The following is a 23,357-nucleotide window of genomic DNA, read 5'->3' as shown; positions in this document are numbered from 1 at the left end:
CTTGTAGTTAATCAGATTTCAACTTTCAGCAGCAAACTCAAATTAGCCAAAATCCTAATTGTTTTCTTTCGTCATGTTGGCCAATTGTCATCTATTCGTTGCAAAATTGTGAAAATAAATCAAGAGAGTTAATTTTTGGAAAATAATTGACATAGAATTAACTTGAAAACCAACTCTGTTTCGCCAATAAAACGCTTAAGTTGGAATGTTTCTTAGTGAACGCGCTGACTATTACAATTTTCCCGATGAAATTGCTTTCTTTGTATGGAATTCAAACGGTAATCTGGTACGATTCTTGCATTTTAATTGCAATCCAATAACTTTACCTGATAAACATCCGTTTCTTGACCTGTGAAAACTAATGTACCAATTGTTTTTAAGCTTCAATTTTGGGCATCTCTTATACGACATTCCGCTGTTCTATTGTGTTTCTCAATGGATCACTTCTCCATCAACCTTTCAGTTAGGCAAGAGTAGGGTTTTCTTTCATGTGGTCAAGCATATTTAAACACATTTTACAACAAGCTGTTATCCCATTCAACCTCTCGCTTTTCAACCATCCTCAACCTTCAGCCTTCAAACTCTTATTTTTGGTTCAGTAATACTATACACTACACGGTTCAAGACCGAATGATTAACTTATGAGAATTTGTCAGTTTTATGCAGAAGATGGTTAACTTGTATGAACTTGCAATTATCTTGCACAAGATAGCTAACTTGTAAGAACTTGCAACTTTTTGGAAGAAAAAATTGCAAGGCGATGCATTGCATTGTAAGAACTCACCGGAAACTTTCAAGTTCCTTTAAGTTATCCATTCGAATTCGACCCGGGCATGCTGAATTTGTTTTTTTTTCAACTATAAGCGTCAAGCTTGTACCAAATTTTAAATGCTTTGAAATTTGAACAAAAGGAAAAATTGTTGTCATATCAATGTGTGCTTTAGTATTTTTTCGAGTGTATTTTAGACGACGTTTTGTTTTTTTTCTTCTAAACGAACTATGCGTGGGCGTGGGTTGCCGATAATTCTCTTGCTTTTCCTTCCGTGAAATTCTTTCATTTTTAGGCACGCTAAATCTTAAAATTGATCTTGTCAAAGACTGAATTCCATTCATTAGCAGAAATTGTCTATGACGCAAAGGTTAAACCTACTTTCTCGGGCTCAAAATCTACCTGACACAGACAAACTTCACTTGAAGTTCTCAATTGCACGGCTGTCTAAATCAAGACGGCGCATATTGTTTTTTCCTTAGCTTTTGCACACTTACTAGCTTGGTTTATATTTTGCGGGGCTTTAAAATGGTCTCAAAATAATCGCCTATTCTTTAATAGTTGCCAAAGTTAATCAATATTCCTATTCATGGATGAACGTCCCTTGCAAGTCTAGCGAAACAAAAGAGTTGAAAATATTAATTCGATAGCTGTGATATATACTGTACAATATTAGCCCTGATATCAGAACACTAAATGTGCACTATATAGCAAAATATCAATTTACAATAAGCCTCTCTTTAGACTTTTTCATATTTGATCGCTTCAAATTTATTTTTCATAATTTTGCTGAAAAAGAACTGCAAACTTGCATAACCACTATAGCTTTATAATATAGCTGAGCTGTGCTTAAAAAGTGGAACATATTTATTTGCCGATTTTTTTATCCCCAATTTTGTTTATTTTCTAATTTTATTTACTTTCTTTTGTGAATTGGTGCATGAAATAATTTTAGAACCTATATTTGACTATAAATTTCTTGTGTTCCTGCAAATATTGTTTATGTTTATTTCGTTGCTTTTTTTCATTAGTATAACCAGTTCGAGTTTTTTTTTCGTCAGCTTCGGTTATATTTGTTTTAACGTATACAATATAAAGCGTATATAGTATGAGTGATAGTTGAGTTGACGGAGAAAAAATTGAAAATTTTCATCAGACAAAATTGATGCCCAAAGCAGAGAAAATCACCAAAGTGGGCAAAAATAGGGAACCTAAAATCAAATTTCCGCTTTGACGTTGCTTAACAGTGCGCACTTTTTTATAATCTAATCAAATCAATGGAAAAGACCACTAAATTAAACGGGAATTGAGGGTGAGCGCAGAAGTATAATCCTGAAATAATTAGGAACCAACACAGCCAAATTTCGGGATCAATTTTTGCAATTTTAATTAAACTTCGTCCCAATTTTAGCACAAATTTCTGACAAAAAATTTTATTGATAAATAATTTTGAATAGCAGCGGCAAAAGTGCTTTTGTTGAAAGTCTGAGTTATCGAAAAACAGACAAAAAATTCTTGAAAATTTACCATTGCTTGTATCAATTTTGCTACCATTTCAAGGGTATTTTATGTTCTTGTACTTCGTTTGTGTTCATAATTTGTTATTGAGATTACAGCAATTATTTTTGATAGTTTGTCAACGTTATGCATTACTTTTCGTTCAATTTCCATTAAAATTTTTGGGCGCGGGTAATTATGAAAAGGGGTTTTATAATATCCCTATACCTCTTTCCCATTAACCTTCCTACCATCCCACCTTTCAATCTATTTTCCCGCCATTTCCTCCTTCTAATCTGATTAAATTTCCCCTCTTACGCTACCTGTCGCGGTAAACATCAACAATTTTGGGCAACTGTAATTGATCATTCATTTGCAACATCTCATTCACGCATTTTGCAACTTGGAAAACTGAATATGACGTGACCAAAACGGGTCCCAATTTAAACCCATTCTCTTATTATTGTTCGCCCCGGCATTAATCAATTGGCAAAAATAGCAAGTGTTTTTAAATGGTGCCCGAAAAACAAAAGAATTGCAAACTGTCAATTTCAAGCGCTTTTAATTATTTTTACTATCGCTCAAAATACATTTCACCCTCAAAAATGTTTGCCAAATTTAGCCTTAGTTTTTATGGAGGCGCAGTTTGAACTTAATTCGATACCTTACAATGAATTCGTTAAACTTTTTCCGCCAATTTTTTTGTTTTAAATTAATTGTGTTAATAATTTTCAGTTATAATTGGTTATTATTTAAAGCTTTAACATTAACGGGTGATAAACAATCATTTATTAAATTTGACAAACCTAATTGCGATTATTCCTGTAATATTAGTTTGCAGTTTAAACCTATTTCCGATCATGGCGTGCTACTTTACATTGACTCACAGGGCGAGACTAAAGACTTTATTTATGTTTACCTTATCGACTCTCAAATTTCGGCAACTTTTTCGTCAGCCAGTGGGAAAACTTCCTTTTTCACGTCCAAAACTTTTGCCACGAAATATTATTGGAATCAAATTTCAATCCAGAAACTTCAAAATGGCGTCAACATTTCTTTCAACGATGAGTCTAAACTTCTCGATTCGGAGTTTGTTGAGACTTTTGAGGGTTTGTCGAGCGGGTTGTTTGTGGGGGGAATTCCTTCAGATGCAAAATTGGATTTGTTGTCTTACCCTAACGTGTATTACAAGCCGCATTACGGGGGAGAAGTCCAAAATGTACAGAATGACCTCGGGATTAACTGGTTAGTACATTTTGAAGTACAATTTTGAAGTACATTTTGTACATTAGTTAGAATATTGTTAGCATTAGTTAGTAATTTGTTAGTACAAAGTCAGACGGAGCGTTGAATTATGTTAACGGTAACAGCATGCATCTATTTAGGCCAAACGAGTTGTGTGAACACGGGATATTTAGTACACTTTTGTTCAACTTTAGCGTAATTTTTGTCCGAATGAGTATTTTTTCTATAAAAATTTTAATTCAAAATTATATTTCACGCCACAAAGTGCATCAATTTCGTGTTCGTAATAGACGAAAGGGAATTAAAAAGATTAGTTCTGGTCTCATACAAAATTGTTCTATCAAAAAATTCGAATTCCATTTAAGAGCTGTTATTTTTAGAAAAGTTTTCAATTTTTTTTGTTTTTTAAGTCACTAAGAGAATTTCACTAATTGTTAAGTAAATGACAAACCTGAAATACAGTCCAATGATGCCCAATGAACAGAAAATTAGCTTTCAAGGAAGCGCTCATATTTTTTTGGCTTCTACTATTAGTGTTCCTAATATTTAATGAAAATTTGATTTTCTTTTTGAGATTTTACTGAATTTTTGAAGTCCTATGTCATAGACACGTTAATTAAAAGTGCAATGGTCTTCCTAACGGGCATTAAGTGAACTTATCTAATGCTTTGAGTGGACAGCAAATGACTGTTAAGACTTGACTGTTAAAATGAATGTTAAAAATTTGAAAGTTTTTTCTGAACGTTAGCCAATCTTAAAATTGTTTTTACGAGCTCTAACTCAGTCTCGGTACTTACACGGCCCTCATCTTTTCAACTTCAAACAGAAGTATTGTGGTTAGATGTTTTGTATTCATTTATTGGCTTTTTGACTTCGATGCAACGAGTTTTCATATAATTTTTTAAGTTTTCCGATATTTTTTTCCATAATTTTGTTTCCTTTTGGAATTTTATCACATTATCCTAACACTGATAGTTCCCATTGGCTCAGAGAAGACGTTAAGAGAATCATTCACCATGTTTTTAGAGAAAAACTTTTGGATTAAATGGCTTCTACACTTTCTTCTCGCACTCTAATGAAATCTCTTGGTTTTTGCCTGTTTTTATTAGTGTTTCCATATTCAAAAGAATTATTCTGATTTCTTATAATGAAAGGTTAACAACAAACAACGTTCTCTCCTTTTTGAGGCGTAACGTACTGTATATATTGACTTCCATTGAAAGCTATTGAATATAATAGAGTTGATTCTACCGGTTTTCTCAAAGATTTTGTGATTTTAAAATATTTGTTCATATTTGTTGATTTTTCGATGTATTTTAGTTAAAAAAATAATCCTTTTGTTTAAAGTTGTTAAAAAAGTAAATTAAAATAAAAATGTTTGTACTGAAAAGTTCATTTTTTCATGGCTTGGCCATTTTTCCTGATTTTTTTTTAGAATTTTGCTGTTTTTTTATTCTTTGTGTAGTCGTAAAATACTGAGAGGTCTCATAAGCTGCTAATTGAAGTTTAAATGTATGATATTTTTCTATGCAGTCACTTCACAAGGAAAACTTTTAAAGTTTGTGATTTAATTCGTTATTATTTTTTTTTTACTTTTTCTTTTTTTGTTATTTGTATACTTTTTATATAGATTTTGTTATTGTTTTCGTATATTTGTTACTTATTCTCATCATTGAGAGATCCCATCTAACTCCTTCTATCTCAAAAATTCAATTTTCTGTTCATATTTTGCCGTAACTTATGTTTTGATTTTGGGGGGAATATGCGTTTTCATAAATGTTTTGTGAGTGGTAAATATTTGCAGTTTTTTTCTCTTCTTTCACCACATTCGCGTAATCACAGAGCCTATTTTTTTTTCAAAGGATGCCCAATTGAGCTTATTTAATTGTTCAGTGTGATTTCAGCTCAATTAGAATGGAAAACAATTGAGATAAAAAAACTGAGATAAAAAGTTTAGATAATAAATAATGATTTTAATGGCTTCAATAGTTTGTGTTTTCACAGATTGTTCGTTTTTCCTAGATTTTTTCTGTATCTTTAGTCCGCTTCTATGGCTTAGTCTGACAAAAAACAGGTCTTATCAGTTTCGTAATGACTTTTTTAGTAAAGTTATCGAGAAATTTTTTGTTAAAAGGTAATGATTTTTAAGACGTTTCAAATTAATTGTTTGGTTTAAAAAAGGTTGTTAGATTTTTGAATTTGCCTCATTATTTTTTCTTTTTACTTGTTACCTAGTCTCATTAAGGAAGCATTCCATCTGCTGTATAGTTATGATTATAGAAAATTTGTGCTGTTAATTTTTTTTGTGATTGCATTTTGATGTTGTTTACTGGGTGCTTATTTTGTTTGTTTTTTTTTCGCGCAATTTTTTTGATGGCAGATCTTGTGAGCGCTGTAATGAGGCATGGCGATATGTAAGTCAATTAGTATTCTAGGAATAAAACTACTTTGTTTAGATGTTGTTTACTTGGTGCTTTGACATTTAGATATTGAATTTTTGCCGTTAATTTTTTTTAGTTTTGCTTATTTTGTTTGTTTTTTTTTCGCGCAATTTTTTTGATGGCAGATCTCGTGAGCGCTGTAATGAGACATGGCAATATGTAAGTCAATTATTAAAACAAGTTTAGGTGTAAAACGATTTTTTAAAACTCAAACATCTATTTTTGGTTATCTCTTCATTTGGTTGATAATTAAGTCAAAAATATAGATCAGCTCGGGTCGGAACTTCATGTGAGAACGCGTCTCCTTGTCATTTAAGTAATTCTTATAGCTTTCTTGCTTTTAGCTCTGTGGTGATGTTTGAAGTCTGATTTGTAATCTGATATGTCTGTTGATAAAATTAAATTAAAAAAACGTTTGCTCTCATTTCCTTTCCTTTTCCGAAAAAATCTCATTAAATTTTCTTTGGAAAAATACTAGAAATTGTAAGTTATGATGCTTCAAATTCGAAAAGTTCATAAATTTGCATAGTTTCTGCGGCCTTTTTGGATCGGACGTTTTCGCTTTACTTCTGTGATTGAAGTTAGTGTCAAAGTATATTTTACTCTGTTTCATAGATTAACATGTCTGAATTTTCATGAAGCATTCAAATAGGAAAATCTGTTAAAAGTATAAATATTTTAGTCGAATGCTGAAAAATTTACAAAATTGAAAACTTATCAAAACAATCTCCAAACTAGTAACTAAATAGTGAACCGCTTCTTCATTTTGAGTTTTTTTTATAGTGCATCTTAGAATATCTATGCGTCCAGTCTATTTTGAATTGTGTAATCTAGTTATCTTGGAGTTTTTTTCGGTCTCTCAAAACGAAATTAAATGCATTTTTTTATAATGGACGAAAATTAAGGCGTAGCTGCCTACTAGCTTATGGACGCATCATACTTCATAGAAGCCGTTTGCAATGTTCGCATGTTTTGTTTGTACATCTACTTCAGAGAATCGAGACGATCTAATTTAGTTATTAACAAGTCGTACAAAAAGACGGACCATTTTCTCTGCATTCTGCGCGATACTATAGTAAATCAACACCAAGTCATAAATTCTAAAAGCCTGTATCAAACAATCGTACTCTCATCAAGTCGCTTTGTTATCGTAACTTATGAAAAATCAGAGGATAAAGGTCAATCTATGAAATTGATGATGATCAATCAGTCCTAACGTTATTCCTAACGGTCATAAATGTTAGCGGCACCTAGTTGCATTTTTTGAGCAGTCTTTACCTACGTTTCGTCCGATGTCAGAATTAATGTCTGGGGTGTAAATAAATAAGAAGTAAACATAAAATTAGAGAAGCAGGCTCGGAAATGTGCAATGCACATAATGTTTCGACCCCGCTCAACCACAATTTTGGCATAATTGTCTACCAAATGAGGAACAAATAGAAAAACACAAAAATTCAAGTATTTTTCAAAAAAAACTGGAGTATGAACGAAAAGATAGCCTCCAAAGCAAATAACTCAGTGGAGTAAAAAGGATGCATTAGATTGATGAGATATGCCGATATTAAGAAAGCGAGCGAAGACGAAAGGCAAAATCAAACAACAACAACAAACATTATTTACATCAAAAATTTTATGTCCGTTTTAAAAAACAAAACTTAATAACAAAGTCAAAATAGCGTCCGATAGAACTGAAAAAAAAACAAAATAACTTGTAATTCACAAGAAAAAAATGGTCATTCACCAGTTCATAATAGGGTTTGGTAACAATTAGACAAAAAAGAACAGAAACTTTAAAGTTAGAAAATTCGCCGAATTTTAAAAAAAAACAATTAATTTCAAAGTAATGAAAATCATTAGGAATCAACTAAAATATCCCATAGGTTTACTATTACCAGTTCTTCAATAGAAGGGAATTAAGAACTCTCGGTATTCAATTTTACATGCAGTTACAAAAAGAACAACAAACAGACAACAAACAAAAAATCAATTAAAACTTGCAAAAAAATGCTTTGGAAGCCGTAAAGCCTTACTTTGGCCCCCAAAACATGTTCGATTGCACCATTATAGAACACTGATAATGTATTATGTGACTGCTCATTAATGAAACCAAGTAACAATTGGACAAAAAAGAAAAAAATGCAGAATTAATTAATACTTGTTTTTTTTGGAAAAAAATTTATTTCCAAAGACATGTGAGCCATTAATGAAAAATTTGAATAGGTTCTTTTATTTTTCCAAAGGAAACTCTCGAGACCTGCAATTATCCAGAACATGTCTTACGTCTACAAAAAGAACGTCAAAAATGACAATAGTCAAAAGTTAATTTACTTTTTTTTGTGAAAAACCCGTGTCGAAGCCAGTAAAGTCATAACGAATTCTTTAAAAACGTTAGATATTGTGACAACAATCTCTTTTGACAACCTCCCTTGACACAAATAATGTCATCTTTAACCTTTAATAAACGAGACCAGGTAACAAACAGACAATAAAAGGATCAAAGTTGCGAAGTTGAAGTGTTTTTTTTTTCATTTTGGAAAACAATTGTTTTCAAAGTCATGAAAGCCATCGTCTGTCTACTAATATCAAAACATCGGCTCATTTACTCTCTCTTGAAAAGCCAATCAAACCGGGTCATTGTACAGGATATTGAATACGACTTAAAAGACAAATTAAAAATGACAAATAAAGACAAAATTACAAATTTGAATTAAACTCTTCGAGAAAATATTGTCGAAGTGGTAGAGAACCACAATCTGTATCTTTAGGGATTAAAATATTACCAATTGTGCGTTATTTTGAACGCAAAAAATGTGATATATAAACTGCCAATAACGTGATATATTGACAAAACTAGAAAACAAGAGAATTGAGCAAATACCTAAAAAATAAAAAAAATAATTGTAAAATCTATTAGTATCAAAGCCAGAAAACCATAACCTAAGGCGTAAAACCGCAAAAAAGACTGGTTTTTAAATAAGCAGAAAGAAGGAGCAGTCCTTTGGTTGCTGACACAAAGCTACAAGTTGACCAAATTAAGAGAAAAATGGAGGCAAAGTTCAATAAGCCATTTTTTTATTTAGTAATCAAATATTTTAAAAGTCAAAACGACAATAAGCTTTAAAGCAATCATCTAGAGAAACTAATTTGGAACTAATTAGGAAGCCAATAGGACCTATCCTTGGTGAGCTTTGATTTGAGGTGTTCTGTTATTTAATTAATACAAAAAAGATCGAATTTTTTATATAAAAAACCGACTGATGACAATCCCAATTTATTTTTGGATTGTAACGTTCCAAGATTGGTCCAAAGCTAGTCCTGCTAATGATTGTCCAGTAGGAATATTTATTTTTTAAATGTCGTTGATATAGATATTTTGTTATTTAAAAAATCAAAAATAAATGCTGCGTTTTTGAAAATCAACGAATAATGTTAGCAAAAAACGGCAAAGTTTAAAGTTTTAATTACAGAGCACTCAAAACGGAAATTGAAGTAGAATTAGCCCGCTTTTTAGTCTACAAAGATTGTGTTACTGGTGTTGCGGTGTGCACTTCCTGCAAATTTAATCAGAGCTGACTAAAGAAACTTATTTCGTGCTGTTTTTGATGAAAAAGTCTGAATTTTGTGAAATATTTGGCCGGAATTCGTGACCGAAAAATTCAATGAAAATAGCCGACAATATATTTTGTCTTTAAACCTAAAATCAACAACGTTTATTTAAAAAATTTTATTAAATTTTATCAAAATTTGCAAAATTTTAGTCAAAAATTCCGAAAAAAGTGAATGAAATCAACGGAATTCACTCTATTTTCTCGAAAGTGTAAACCTCGATATCTCCCTGCAAAAACCGAAAATCGAACAAATTTTTAAATTCCATATTCTACGCTGGACAAGCTTTCTAATGACACCAGTCTCAACTCTCTACGATGAATATATCGATTGGCCAAAATTGACTGAACAAAAAAAACTCATTTGAGTATGTAGTTCCTCCCCCCCCCCTCAAGAGGGGTCGGAACAATGAAAACCCTTGAAACCATTAGATTGGCAGCATTATGAATTGTTACTTACTTACTTATGCCTCACCCCACATTTCTTGTCCCTCGACATAATTAAAATTGAAATCTGTTTACGTATATGATCTTGTACCTTGACTTCGGTTGCTCCACATATCTTTACGCAGACTCTAAAAAAATATTACAAAAACTGTATCACAAAATTACTGCTATGTCCTCTAAAATTTTAAACACCTTTCAAAACAAAAAAGTGATTTATTTTCTTTCAATGATTCTCTTCAAGTACTTGATCTTTTTTTCGCAAAATCAGAAGTAGGGCTAAAATTTGTCACTACTTTAATTCTGCAGTCAAATCTTTTGTATCGTTATCTCCGACGACACTGAAAAAGTGAGCGACTTCTGGGTTTTTACTGACCAGATCTAAAAAGTTGCGTGATAGATGTCTACCAGGTGCGTTAAAATCAAAACTAGAAAAACAATTAGTCATTATAAAAAACAACTGAGACTCAAACGAAGGCTTTTTGAGCTCTTTGAGCTGTTATACTGAATAAGAGCATCACAAGAAAGTTCTTTAAAGTGAATTCCTACCTTGCAATTTCCAACTACGCAATTTTGTAGAGGTGCAAAACACTCTTTTGAACGTCAATTCCTTCAATATATATAAAGCAACGTGTAAGCATTAGTACAATCAAGACAACAAGTGAAACTTAGACGGCAATGTTTTTTCTGACATTCGTTTACAGAGTTTTTTGTCTGATGTTTTCGGCGTCAAAATCCGTTCATAGTCAGTCAACAATTGTCTATAAAACGTAACAAATTTAAACCGAAAGTCACCTTAATCGGTACATATCGTGTTTAAGTTTACTTAAAGTTAGCTTAATTTACTGTTTAAGTTTACTTAAAGTTACCTAAATTACCTTTTCCAGAAGTTCCTACGTATATTAGAACGTATTACATTCTCATTTAAATCCGTATTTAAATACTCAATTCTGATTGCACAATAATTCTTTCATTTACTTCATAACATCCACGGGTCCGGGAGAAGATGTTGGGAAAACTTGTAAAAGTTTCACAAACGTGCAGGACGAGTGAACTGGCCGACCACCGTAAAACGGTGGAGCGCGTGACGCTATTGGGGCCGTAACGGAGATACAGAATCCGAGCGGTAGGGCAGTCAACCCTAGGGTTGACTTCACCAACTATCCAAACCAAGTCAAGGATCTTAAGGTGTTGCCGGCAGGCGTCTGCCAATTAGAGCGTCGGCTCAGCGTCAGCACGTACTCTCTGATCAAATTTGACCAGATCGCAATACAATGGTCAGTTTCATTATTGGCGACAGGAGACTAGATAGCGGTAAAGTATTCTCCTAAAAGAAAGTGGTTGGGCAGTATAGGTTCAAATCGTACGGATCAGCGCCTGCGGGTGTAAGGACGCAAACTGGGAGCTTGCTCCACGAAACAAACTTCCTTTTTTCAGAAACTTATTTTCAATTCACTTGAGGGAACTTATAACGTTTTTACGGTATTTTTATCCATGTTTTATGACGATTTATATTTGGGTTTCAATACAACTTATGTCGATTCATGTGAAGATATTTTTGATTGCACTAGTTTCTGGAGACACATGATGTTACAACAACGTTGAAAAAAATTTATCCAAATGGTTGAATTTGTGCAAAAGTTCATTTTTTGTTCAAAGACAAAGCGGGATAAGATTTTATACCAGAATCCAAGATAAAATATAGTAAAAAAGTATCAAAAATAAGGGAAAACTATCTCAAGTTCAATGCCACATCTGTATTAAAACGAAGTGGAGATTAAAAAAACAAATTAACTGTTTGGGAAGTGGGGAATTCCTAAGAAATTAATTAAAATTCTCTGACGACACGCATAGTTTAAGACACTAGAAGTTTTTATTTGGGTTTGGAGAAATTTTTTGCTTTTTGCTGAAAGAAGGAGATTGTGTCCAATTTTTTTTGTCGCCTTGTAATGGTTTTTGAAAAATATTTCGTGTTTAAAATAAGAGTATTATAGAAGAGACTAATGAAGAATGAAAAGAATAAATGGCATCTTTTGCTTGAATCTGTTTAGAAGATGTGATATCTGACACTGGAACTTCATACTAAACGTTACCAGAGAAAACTTAGAATTGGAGCATATAAAAAAATCTTGCTGGCTTGAGCTTCTTACATCTTAGGCTGAAAAAATAGATTGCTCTGATTTGTGCTTCTGAGCTATTTTTTATGACACGACTGGTTTTCTCGTTTTCAATGTTATCCTGCATCAATTTCTGGCAATTCAAATTAAGAGATGAACTTTTCATATTCAGCGTTCAATACATTCAACAATTCACGTAAGGAATATTTCACTGTTTAAAAATTCATCGCAAATTAATTTAAAAGCCGATTCAAAACATTGAGATTTAATCGATTTGCTACTTCAATTTTTTGCGCTACATTAACGTGAGCAGCTGAACATGATCAATTTTTGCAAAATTGATCACGTATATTCTCAATTTTAAACTATTTTTTTTAAATTTTAAACTATGGTAACACTGAGCTTAGCGTAACATTAAAATTTGGACTACATTATTATTTTTTTCTCAATTACATATGTCATATTGGATGATACATGAAATGTTTATCCAATTTAAGAGTCAACATCCCGCCCGCACTTCATTTTCCATCAATATCGTTTCGCACTTTTTTTCATTTTTCTTCATTTTTTTCTAATTTAATTTTTGTTAAATACCAATTTCGATCATAATCTTGTTTCAATTGCAAGATTTTGGAGCAGTTATAGTTTCTTAAACGGTGTTATTAGTCCCAATTAGTTCCATATGAATACTTCAAACAAATTTTCTTATAATAATTTAGCAAAGGTAATTCGAAACTAAACTCGACTAGACATACATACTGTTTCTCATATTGTAATTACTCGATCTAAACTGGGTGTTTTTAAGAGGATTTGAAATTGAATTAATGATCAAAGAATTTTCCTAATTTGATCAGCTGGGATAATATGGTAGTGACAATGAGAAAACAAAAAGGCGGTGCTACATTACTCACATTTTGCTGTTTTCTTTTAAAACTATCGCACGTTTTCTATTCTGAACTGATCAAAGCACATGGCCTGCTTATAAACAGCCGCTACTCGGGTATATGAAATAAACTGTACGAAGTGAAGCCATGTACTTCAGAGAAAATCAAAGCTTTCCTGAATTTTCATAAATTTGTCAATTTATTATCATTAAAATGTACACCTAGCACGCACCGATTATTTCAAAGTGTGGAGAAATCTGGCTGTAAAAATTCCAGCTGATGTTGACCTCCTTGCAGGATCTATCTTTAATGTTGTTAAAAAAAATTTCGTAAGTTTTTGTATAAAAATTAAATTTAGGGTTTATTTTAAATCGCATGTTTAAACGAATGGTTCGATACAACTATTTAAGGAAGATCATGGTTTTTCAACTTTTATACGACGTTTTCTTATATCGCTTAAAGGATAAAAAATTATTGCATTTTATGATAAAATGATTTCTTTCAGCTATTCTAAATTTGTTGGTATTGTTTTGCTTCAATAACCATTATAAATACTTGTAAAGTTTTAAACTTTCAGTTTAGATGTCATTTTGAAATTCAACGTATTGAGTTATATTGATTTCTGCTAAAAAATTCCGACAGGTGCTAAGATAAGTGTTAAGCACCCGTAGTTACCGCCAAGTTAATTTCAGTATTGGGCAAGTCTAAGGGCAACTCTTATTTCAGCACTGATTGAGAGCTATGATCATTTCATTTTCTACAATTGTCTCCCTTGCGAACGTCTTTCCAAAGACGTCCAAGTCATGACCAAGTTTAAATTCTAGTCAATATCTTGACCATGACTTGGAAAGTTTTAAATCAAGTCTTGACCATGATTTGGCGAGTTTAAAGTCATCTCAGTGCCTCGACAAAGACTTGGAAAGTCTAAATCCAAGTATAAGAAACGTCCAAAATAGCTCCTTAAAACTAAAAATAGCCGACAAATCTTCCATGATAGAACCGGAATGCACCAAATAGGCGAAAAACTAACTTTTGATATAAATATTAAGGACGTTATTCTGTCAGCCTAAACCAATCTAATTTAATAGACAGTCTCAGTTAGGCAATATTTTCGGTTACGTGAGTTTATTGAACTGTACTTGCTGCCTTTTACGGATAAAACTTTGTGGAGTTTTTTCAAATATTCTTCTTATGAAAATGAGTTGCTTGTCATCATTTTTGTTTTTTGTTTTATTTTCACGAGCTTTTTTGCCTTTGTGAAACCAAAATTTTTCTATACCACCTAACTCACGTTATACAGACCTCATTTTTCAATTCCTCTTTATATATTTTTATAAAAAGATACCAATCTGTAGAAGTTGTTGCGTACTTTGAAAATGTATTTTCGTCCAGGCTTTGAGAGTTTAAGAATTCATTTTAGAGCAGATTCACTCATGTATCATTTTAACCCCAAGCCACTCGGCATCGCATTGCTGCCCTAAAGGTGGAAGAATCTGCATTTTTTCCCAAAAATCCTCCAATTTCAGCCTTGCTCTTTCTTACTTCTGGGTGAAGTTTTCAACCCGAGATGTCTTTGACCGCGGTGTCATGTGTTATGGCTCTATATTTAGTCTCTTTCCCCCCCAAAAAATTGATGACCGTGGCATTTTGCGCCCACTCAAATGTTGGTCACTCAATTAATTCACCCTCTTAATTCGCGGTTATTTCCTCGAAAGTGGGCAGCCAATTGAGCAATTAGTAATATGAAAGGTAATATTTACAGGTCTCAAAGGAATTGAATGTCCCGGCTAATCACATGTACTTTTCATTTCTTTGAACTTTCCACAGAATGGGTAGCCACCTATACTACAATTGCCAATAGTCGCCAAAAATCATGAGGTCTTTTCAGATTTCTGTTTACAATTGTTTATAATATACAAAATTGTTCACAATGATAAGAATACGAGTTTAAAACCTGATAAAATAGATTTTGATGAGTTAAATGGGGTTGTTTTCATACTCAGGATGAAATTTAAATTTAATAAACCGACTAGATTATTTATACAATGTTTCCGAATAACTAAAATTCTTAAAATCTGTGATTAAAATGAATTTTTGGCTCTAAAAAAGTTAGAAGCCGCAGCCTGTTCAAAAAAATTGAGCGATATAATATTTCAAGTAATAAAGGTTTAAACCAATATTAATTCAATACAAAATTATGACATTTAAAACAATAACTAGCAATAAGTAACACATGAGAAATATCAATTATTTACGATTTCAAAAAATAAAACATTGAAATCAGTTCTGAACTAAGAGCATGAGCGGATATGGCCTTGTTCCTACAACGAAAGATCATATTCCTATCAAACTGAGGGAATGCAAAATTTAATTTTCTGTTGTAGTCTTAAGTAAGTAGGATATTTAAAAAAACAAATATCAAGGCAGTCATGCACGCGCTTACGTTAAAACGATAATTTATATAAAAAAGTTCTTGTACCTTTTGATACAAGGATCAACAGCTGCTCATTCCACAATTAGTAAAAATGTGAACTGAGATTGATTAGAAAGCGCAAATTGATTGAAAAAATTCTATTGGTTTCCTGATTTTAAACAAAAGTTGTGACAACTTATTTACAGTGAATGTGTGCGAGTTTGAAAAAAATTTGAAAAGCAAAAGATCTAAGACTTGGAAACTGAGAATCATTTAACACAACCGAAAAAATTTTTCCAAGATAATCTGCCTTCCAGAAAAAAATCATTTCACCTATTTAGCTTTTATCAATCTAAAAATTTTCTTCAAAATCTAAATTTTTTCTCAAGATATTGTTTCAATCTAATTTTGATGCACATCAGTTCTCTATGATATTTGCAATTTCACAGAGTGAGAACTTAAATCGTACGTTGCAACGTTTCACGTAAAAAATAAATTTATATATATATATATATATATATATATATATATATATATATATATATGTTCTTATATATATGTTCATATATATATATATATATATATATATATATATATATATATATATATATATATATGTGTGTGTGTGTGTGTTCTGGTATGTCTGTATATATGTATGTATGTATGTATGTATGTATGTATGTATGTATGTATGTATGTATGTATGTATGTATGTATGTATGTATGTATGTATGTATGTATGTATGTATGTATGTATGTATGTATGTTTGTATGTATGTATTTATGTATGTATGTATTTATGTATGTATGTATGTATGTATGTATGTATGTATGTATGTATGTATGTATGTATGTATGTATGTATGTATGTATGTATGTATGTATGTATGTATGTATGTATGTATGTATGTATGTATGTATGTTTGTATGTATGTATGTATGTATGTATGTATGTATGTATTTATGTATATATGTATGTATGTATGTATGTATGTATGTATGTATGTATGTATGTATGTATGTATGTATGTATGTATGTATGTATGTATGTATGTATGTATGTATGTATGTATGTATGTATGTATGTATGTATGTATGTATGTATGTATGTATGTATGTATGTATGTATGTATGTATGTATGTATGTATGTATGTATGTATGTATGTATGTATGTATGTATGTATGTATGTATGTATGTATGTATGTATGTATGTATGTATGTATGTATATATGTATGTATTTATGTATGTTTATATAATTTGGTTGATAAAATGAAACGCGCTTTGTGTTAGGGAGTCTAATGAGACGCAATTGCTGTGAAAATTGCCAGTACTGGCCAGTACTTATCTCTCTATCTTGTGCATCTTTTATAATCAGTTTTCATGCTTTTTCTTGTTCCTCAAGGCCTCATTTCTCTAGCCGAGTAGAAGTTGAACAAGTAGAGCTTCTGGTCATTAGTGGCCATTTATTTATTAGCTCTAAATTCAAAACATAAAGGTTGAGTCCTTGAATGTGGAGAAACTAATTACGTCATTAGACGTCAATACTTTTGTGACGTCTAATAACGTCACAAAAGTATTGGTTTTTTCGCAAGTTTTGCCATTGACATGAAGATAATTTTTATCACTTAATATTCTTGGAGAAAGTTTTTTGTAATTTTTTGTTCATCACTGACATTGAACTGACGCATTTTCTGTGTAAAAGCAAAAAAAAACTTTAGTTTTGCCGAAACCTGTAATTTTTCTCTTTACAACGCCATCATGTGCACTGCTATGCAAAAAAAACATTATTGTTGCCCATTTTTTTAGCTGCCCGCATCTTTACAATCGTCATAGTGGTAAATAATATACACATATGCCTAATATGTTTTTTTCTGTGTTAACTGAGCTGAAGGTTAAATCAGCTGATTAAAGCCAGGAGTAATTTGAAGAACAGTTTTCTTAGATGTCAACCAATGAAGCTTGAACGGAATGGTTTAAACTGCTGAAATCAGCAGCTTTTCACCAATTATGTAATATTATGCAGCGTTACGTCATTTTTTTCCATAATTGCTTACCAACTCAAAGCCATTGCCTGTATTTTTACACACCATTGAAGTTACGCATTAGAATAAATCATCAGTTTTTTAAAATAAACGTTCAATTTTTTCAATCACTTTTTTATTTGGATCAATTTATAGTGTCAATTTTTTTAACACAATTAATTCTACCATATTAAACAATTCTTTCCTTTTAATCAGAGCCATAGTTTTTCAAGATCATGCCACGCAAACTTTTTACGAATAATCTTTGCTATTTACCCTAATATGTAACCCGGTAGCTTGTTATAAATAGTTATAAATTGTTATAAATAGCTCACATAACTCAAAAAAGTGACGTCAAAAGATTGCTTTCGAACAAACAATTTATTGTTTATTTAAACTCACTTAAGATTACAGCGGATTAGAAGAGAAATCTTCAAAAAACCTCTTTAAAATTAAACACATCAATCGCTCAGAAATTGAACACGATAAAAAAAAACTGCGGAACTCGTTTTTAGATGTTTTAGAGTGTAAGTAAACATGAATAATAAGATTTCATTGATTACTCGGTATAAGCCCTCACTTACAAGGCGTTAAGTTCTTTCTGATTAATTGAATAGCTCCAATCGTAGACAAAGGGGGGCATATTAGATTAATTTACCTTATTCCTTTATCCATGAATTGTATCCCCCTCAAATACCCCAAATAATCTTTCCTTGATCCCGATTGTCTGCATTGCAATTCTCTCTTCTGTTCAGTCTTGACTCTTTCGGCCGATATACCTCAAAGCCGAACACCACTTAACTTTTTGTTTATAAAGTAGAGCCTTACATCATCTTTTCTCTGGATTAAATCCGAAAATATTCTATGGAAACATTACTTTAGTATCAAATTCTCCCTTTTGGGAAAAACTGTTTTTTTTTGTCCAGGAATTTTCAGTTAGGACTTGTTTGCACGCCATATTCTTGTAATAAGTTGTGTCAAAAACTTTTTTAAAATTTGGTGAAAATGCTCAATTATGCAAAAGGATTGAGAACTCGTATATTTGTATCAAGCTTTTGTTCAATAAAAGAAAGCAAAATGGCAGAATCGAATTCTTTTTTCTTTTTAAAAAAGAAAAATACACAATCTTTATAAGTAGGCTAAATGAGCAGACATAAACGTGCCCTTGTGAAGTCATTTCGGCACAGGGCGAGAAAAGGTATCATTTTAATCAAAAGGTAACATGAAGCAGTTTTTCATTAATTTGAAATTTCAAGCTGATCAAATTCACTAAGTTGAATTAATGCCATGCAAAGGGCAACCATTGAAGACTTGTTGGTACCAAAATGTTTTATTTGAACTCAAAACCTATGCTTTTATATTGAATACACGAGGCAACGATTGGCAATATTTTTTCAAGCGTTCCGAAAAAAATCATAAAAAACCTGCATTTCAAATGCGTTTTTTTTTGTAATCGTACAGAATACTGTTTAAAATAACTATTTTAAAGTATAATTTTAAAAATGTAGAATTTGAAAAACCGATTTAAAAACAGCATCAAAAGAGCAAGTTTATTTCTTCAAAAATTGGAAAATGTTGAGTTATGTGGCTGTGATAAAAAAATTGTAACTTTCACAGTACAATTGGGAATATTAATGAAACACTGCTACTCTGCTACTACGGTGTTTCGTTTCTAATAACTTGCAAATTCTGCATGCTCTAGGAATATTATTACTCAAAATCAGAGATTTAATTGGTTTGTGGTTTCATGGGATGAAATGACCTAGCGTTGAAAAAAAAACTTTGAAACTTGGGCTTATATGAATTGGGATGGAAAGAATGATGAGGTTGATGAAAGAAGCTGATGTGTTCAAAAGTAGCCCGTTATAACATCCACTGAATTTTGCCGGATTTTCCCCTCAAAAGAATAAACTATCTCAATCATCAGATATGGGCTGAGTTTTTCAAAGTTTTCGGGAAAACCTTGGCCAAGTTTAGGCTTCGGCTTTTAAAAAGAGAATGCTCAACACAAAAATTGTATGAAACGATCTTTCTGCATTAAAAGTGTCTGTGAAAAGACTTAGGCTCAACTTAAGTGATCATCTAGACTTCTTTTACCTGAGTTTTTGCTGTTAGAGTTTAGTTTGACACAATTGTAATGCTGGATTTTAGCTCGAATCAACAATTTCATGCGGGGCCCAAAAACTTTACATTCATTTTAAGAGTTTGCTATTGCTTATAACGTAGTCAATAAGCATGACCCCTCATTAATTTTGACTTCAGGAAACTTTGATTTGTGAAGGATAATCAAAATGATTGCAAATTAAGAGACTAAACTCAATGTTCACTGAATGAAAAGTATTAGAGTTATTGTAACTATTTATTTCTATTTGGTTGAAAAAATATGTGACATAGCATACTTGCAACTAATAGTTTTTACAACAATTTTCTATATTTAATTGACTATTGAAATTTCATTTTGGTTTTACTCTTGCATTCTTGCGCATTACATCAAAAAATGTTGAAAATTGATATAAAAAAAAAACAAAAAACAAATTGATATCTTCAACTTATGAAAAGGGTTTTCCCTGACCCATTAAAAGAGCATGCTCGACCTTAAATTTCTATTAAAAGACACTAACTGGACACCTAAAAAGACTTTATTTCGACTTTAAAATTGTGTTGGATAACTGCGGACCGTGTAATCGTGGTTCACTTTGGACTATGGGTAATTTTGGTAAATTTTGCAAAACCGAAATGGAAATTGCAAAGTAAATTTGCTGTCTGAAACTATGCAGAAAATGTATCTGAGTCTCTAGTTAAACTCTGGCTTATTGAAACCGAAAAAAGCTTCGAATTAAAGCGCCTAAACATAGAGTTAAGGCACAGTTATTCTAATGTGTTTCGGTTCCACCTTTAAATTCATATGATAATGTTGACAGATAAAATCACAATTTTGGTTGCCGGAAAAGATCAGATTCCTGTTATTATTCTAATGATATTTCAAGTTAGTAATTGTTCTAAACTTTATGGGTGAATAGCCTTCATATTAATCGTAAAATACTTTTTTAACTGATCAATTTTTTCAACTAATGTGAGGTATAATTTTAGCGATGCTGAGTCACTCAATGAAAATCAAAGCTTAAATGAATGCTTTTTTCCTTGGATAATTCCAAAATATGCTTTCGTAGAGATTGATGTGCAAATTTGAAATGACATCAAACAAAAATGGATCTTTAAACCAAAATGTTCATAATTTTATTGTGTATCTACCATAGTTGCACCAGCTTCTATAGGGCAAGACCTTGCCAGAAAAAAAAATGTTTAACAAAGAAAGACCAAGTCTAACCCTAGTCAAGACCAGATGGTTATCTTGCAAGATCTTCCAAGATTCTTGCAAAAAATGGTTATCTTGCACGATCTTGCAAGAAAACGGTTATCTTGCAAGATCTTGCAAGACGATGGCTATCTTGCAAGATCTTGCAAGAAGAATGGTTTTCTTGCAAGATTCTTGCAAGTTCGTTCGGGTCGAGCTCTGATATCATTGGTTGTTTTAGACGCATTATCTTTCATTTAGCGCAAACTATTACAAAAGTATAGTGGAATGAATTTTCAGAGATGATTTGAAACAAAAATTATATCAGATATCTGTATTTTATTACAGCCGTTGGTATTAATACTGGTTACTCTCAGTTATTTACATTAATTCGTGCTTCAAATTTCTTGTTTTGCTACTATGGAAAACAATTTACTTTCTTTTTCTAAATTGATTCAGTTCCAAATTGATTTTTAGTTTGAGCGGAAGAAAACAAAGTTGATGCTATTTTGGTTGTAATTATGTATCACCATGTAAAAAAAATTGATGGGAAGCAATGTTCGCGTCTTACTTTGATCTTGTTCGATCATGTTCCATTCATTTGCATATTGGCAAGATGAATGGTTATTTTGCAAGATTCTTGTAAGACAAAGGGTTATCTTGCAAGATCTTGCAATATTTTGGAAGAAAATTTTGCAAGACGGTGTATCGTCTTGCAAGATTTTGCCAGAATCTTGCAAGATCTTGCAAGATAACCATTCGTTGTCGACTGGGGTAAGTCCAAAACTTGGAAAAAAATCACCCGCTTCATGAAGATCTGGAACCCACGATTTCTAAGTTGAATCTTTTGTTGAAATGAAAAATAATTGTTTTAAGACTAAGATTTTTTGAAAATATATTATCGCATGATCTAATACATGGTGGGGATAGTTTTGTTTGCAATTTTTTTAAGATCAGTTGAATACACTGAGTTCCGTTATTTCACATCAATTTTCTTTTAGTCTGTTCGTTTTTTCCACTTTTTGTAATGATATTTCATGGATAGGAATGTGGGAAGAATAGATGACAGTGCAACATAAAAATCAAATTGACTAAAACTATGAAAGTTTTAAAGCTTTTTGCGATTGCCATTTCATGTTACCCGAGTTTTTTAAGCGTACATCTATCTTAAGCGACTAAGCTATTTAGGAAACGGGAAATAAACATCTCTAACATTTATACTCTTTCAAAGAGTTTTTATTTAAAGAGTGTTTATGCACATGTTTCTTGGAAATATAAAATGATATTTACGCTTTTGAATTAATCAACTGATAGTGTTTGCTGCACAATCTGCTCCGAATTTAAAAATATCATATTTTTCTTAAGCATTTTAATATTTTCCTAATGATTCAATTTAAATTTGTGAATATTGTACTAAGGGCAAAGTGAAAAACGTGCTCCGTATGTTGATCTTGAACATCAATGAATGATACGCTTGATAGTTTTATGATTAATTATCAAAGATGTGTTTTGTACTTAAAGATTGCTGTGAATTTGACAGGCTATGATCACTCAACTAGAGCACATAAAAACGAAATGAATGAATTGAAAACTACTTATTTCTATTTTTATTCTTGATAGCTATTTTCAATTGCTTTTGTCATAGCGCTTTTCTTTGTTTAGATTTATGCCATAAATAATAATTGTATTTCTACATCGCTTTCTCCTATATTTGTATTTTCACCTATATTTGTACTTGTAATAACCGCCCAACATCCGGTTAATAATATTGTTAGACAATTTCTGGTTTTAAGGTTTTTTCTTTTAAGTTATTGAAATTGAAAAGACGTTTTAACGAAGAGAATACAGTTTTACGGTTGCTTGGTTAAAAAAAATCAAAGCACTGAAAGTTTTGCAGAAGTACAAAATCTAAAATTTAAAAACCGTTAAGAAAATTGAGGAAACTTTTTTGAAGATTTTTGTTGTTATTTTATGACATAAAAGAGAAGAAAATTAATTGTTCTGTATTAAAACAAACAGACCAAATGAAATTCTCTAAAACAAGCCAACAAAAAAGCCTTCCAAATTTCATCGTAATGACATTTGTTTCACCAAGAGTTATCTTTTTAAATTAAACTGTGCATCACGTTTTGAGTCCCGCCCGTACTTAACGCCAAGTCAATATCAGTACTGGGCAAGTCTAATTGCAAGTCTAGGTATCAGTACTGATTCAGAGCTATGATCATAACACATTTAAGACTTGTCAGACTTGGCCAAGACTTGGCAAGTCTTAATCCAAGTCTTGGCCAAGACTTGGCAAGGTCAAAAATAGCCGAAAAAAGATCAAAACTGATCGAAAAAACGTCAAAAATGGCCGAAAAAAAGGTCAAAAATAGCCGAAAAAAAGGTCAAAACTGATCGAAAAAACGTCAAAAATGGCCGAAAAAAAGGTCAAAAATAGCCGAAAAAAGGTCAAAACTGATCGAAAAAACGTCAAAAATGGCCGAAAAAAAGGTCAAAAATAGCCGAAAGAAAGGTCAAAACTGATCGAAAAAACGTCAAAAATGGCCGAAAAAAAGGTCAAAAATAGCCGAAAAAAAGGTCAAAACTGATGGAAAAAACGTCAAAAATGGCCGAAAAAAAG

The 23,357-nt window shown here is 31.7% G+C and overlaps 1 protein-coding gene across 2 annotated transcripts in view; it reads left to right on the top strand.

Annotated features, from left to right (window-relative positions):
* Window positions 1-1,990: 1,990 nt before the first annotated feature.
* LOC142353355 (neurexin-1-like) overlaps window positions 1,991-23,357 on the top strand; it is a 218,456-nt gene continuing 197,089 nt past the window's right edge. For both annotated transcript variants that reach the window (XM_075405588.1, XM_075405586.1), the window contains exon 1: window positions 1,991-3,511. In XM_075405588.1, the coding sequence (XP_075261703.1) occupies window positions 2,937-3,511 (575 nt within the window). In that variant the 5' untranslated portion in view covers window positions 1,991-2,936. The remainder of the gene's footprint in view (window positions 3,512-23,357) is intronic.

This window comes from Convolutriloba macropyga, chromosome 14 (assembly GCF_964194025.1).
Source record: "Convolutriloba macropyga chromosome 14, txConMacr16.3, whole genome shotgun sequence".
NCBI classification, from domain to species: Eukaryota; Metazoa; Xenacoelomorpha; order Acoela; family Convolutidae; genus Convolutriloba; species Convolutriloba macropyga.
Note: the sequence above shows the minus strand (reverse complement) of the source record. Positions and strands in the feature narration are given on the sequence as shown.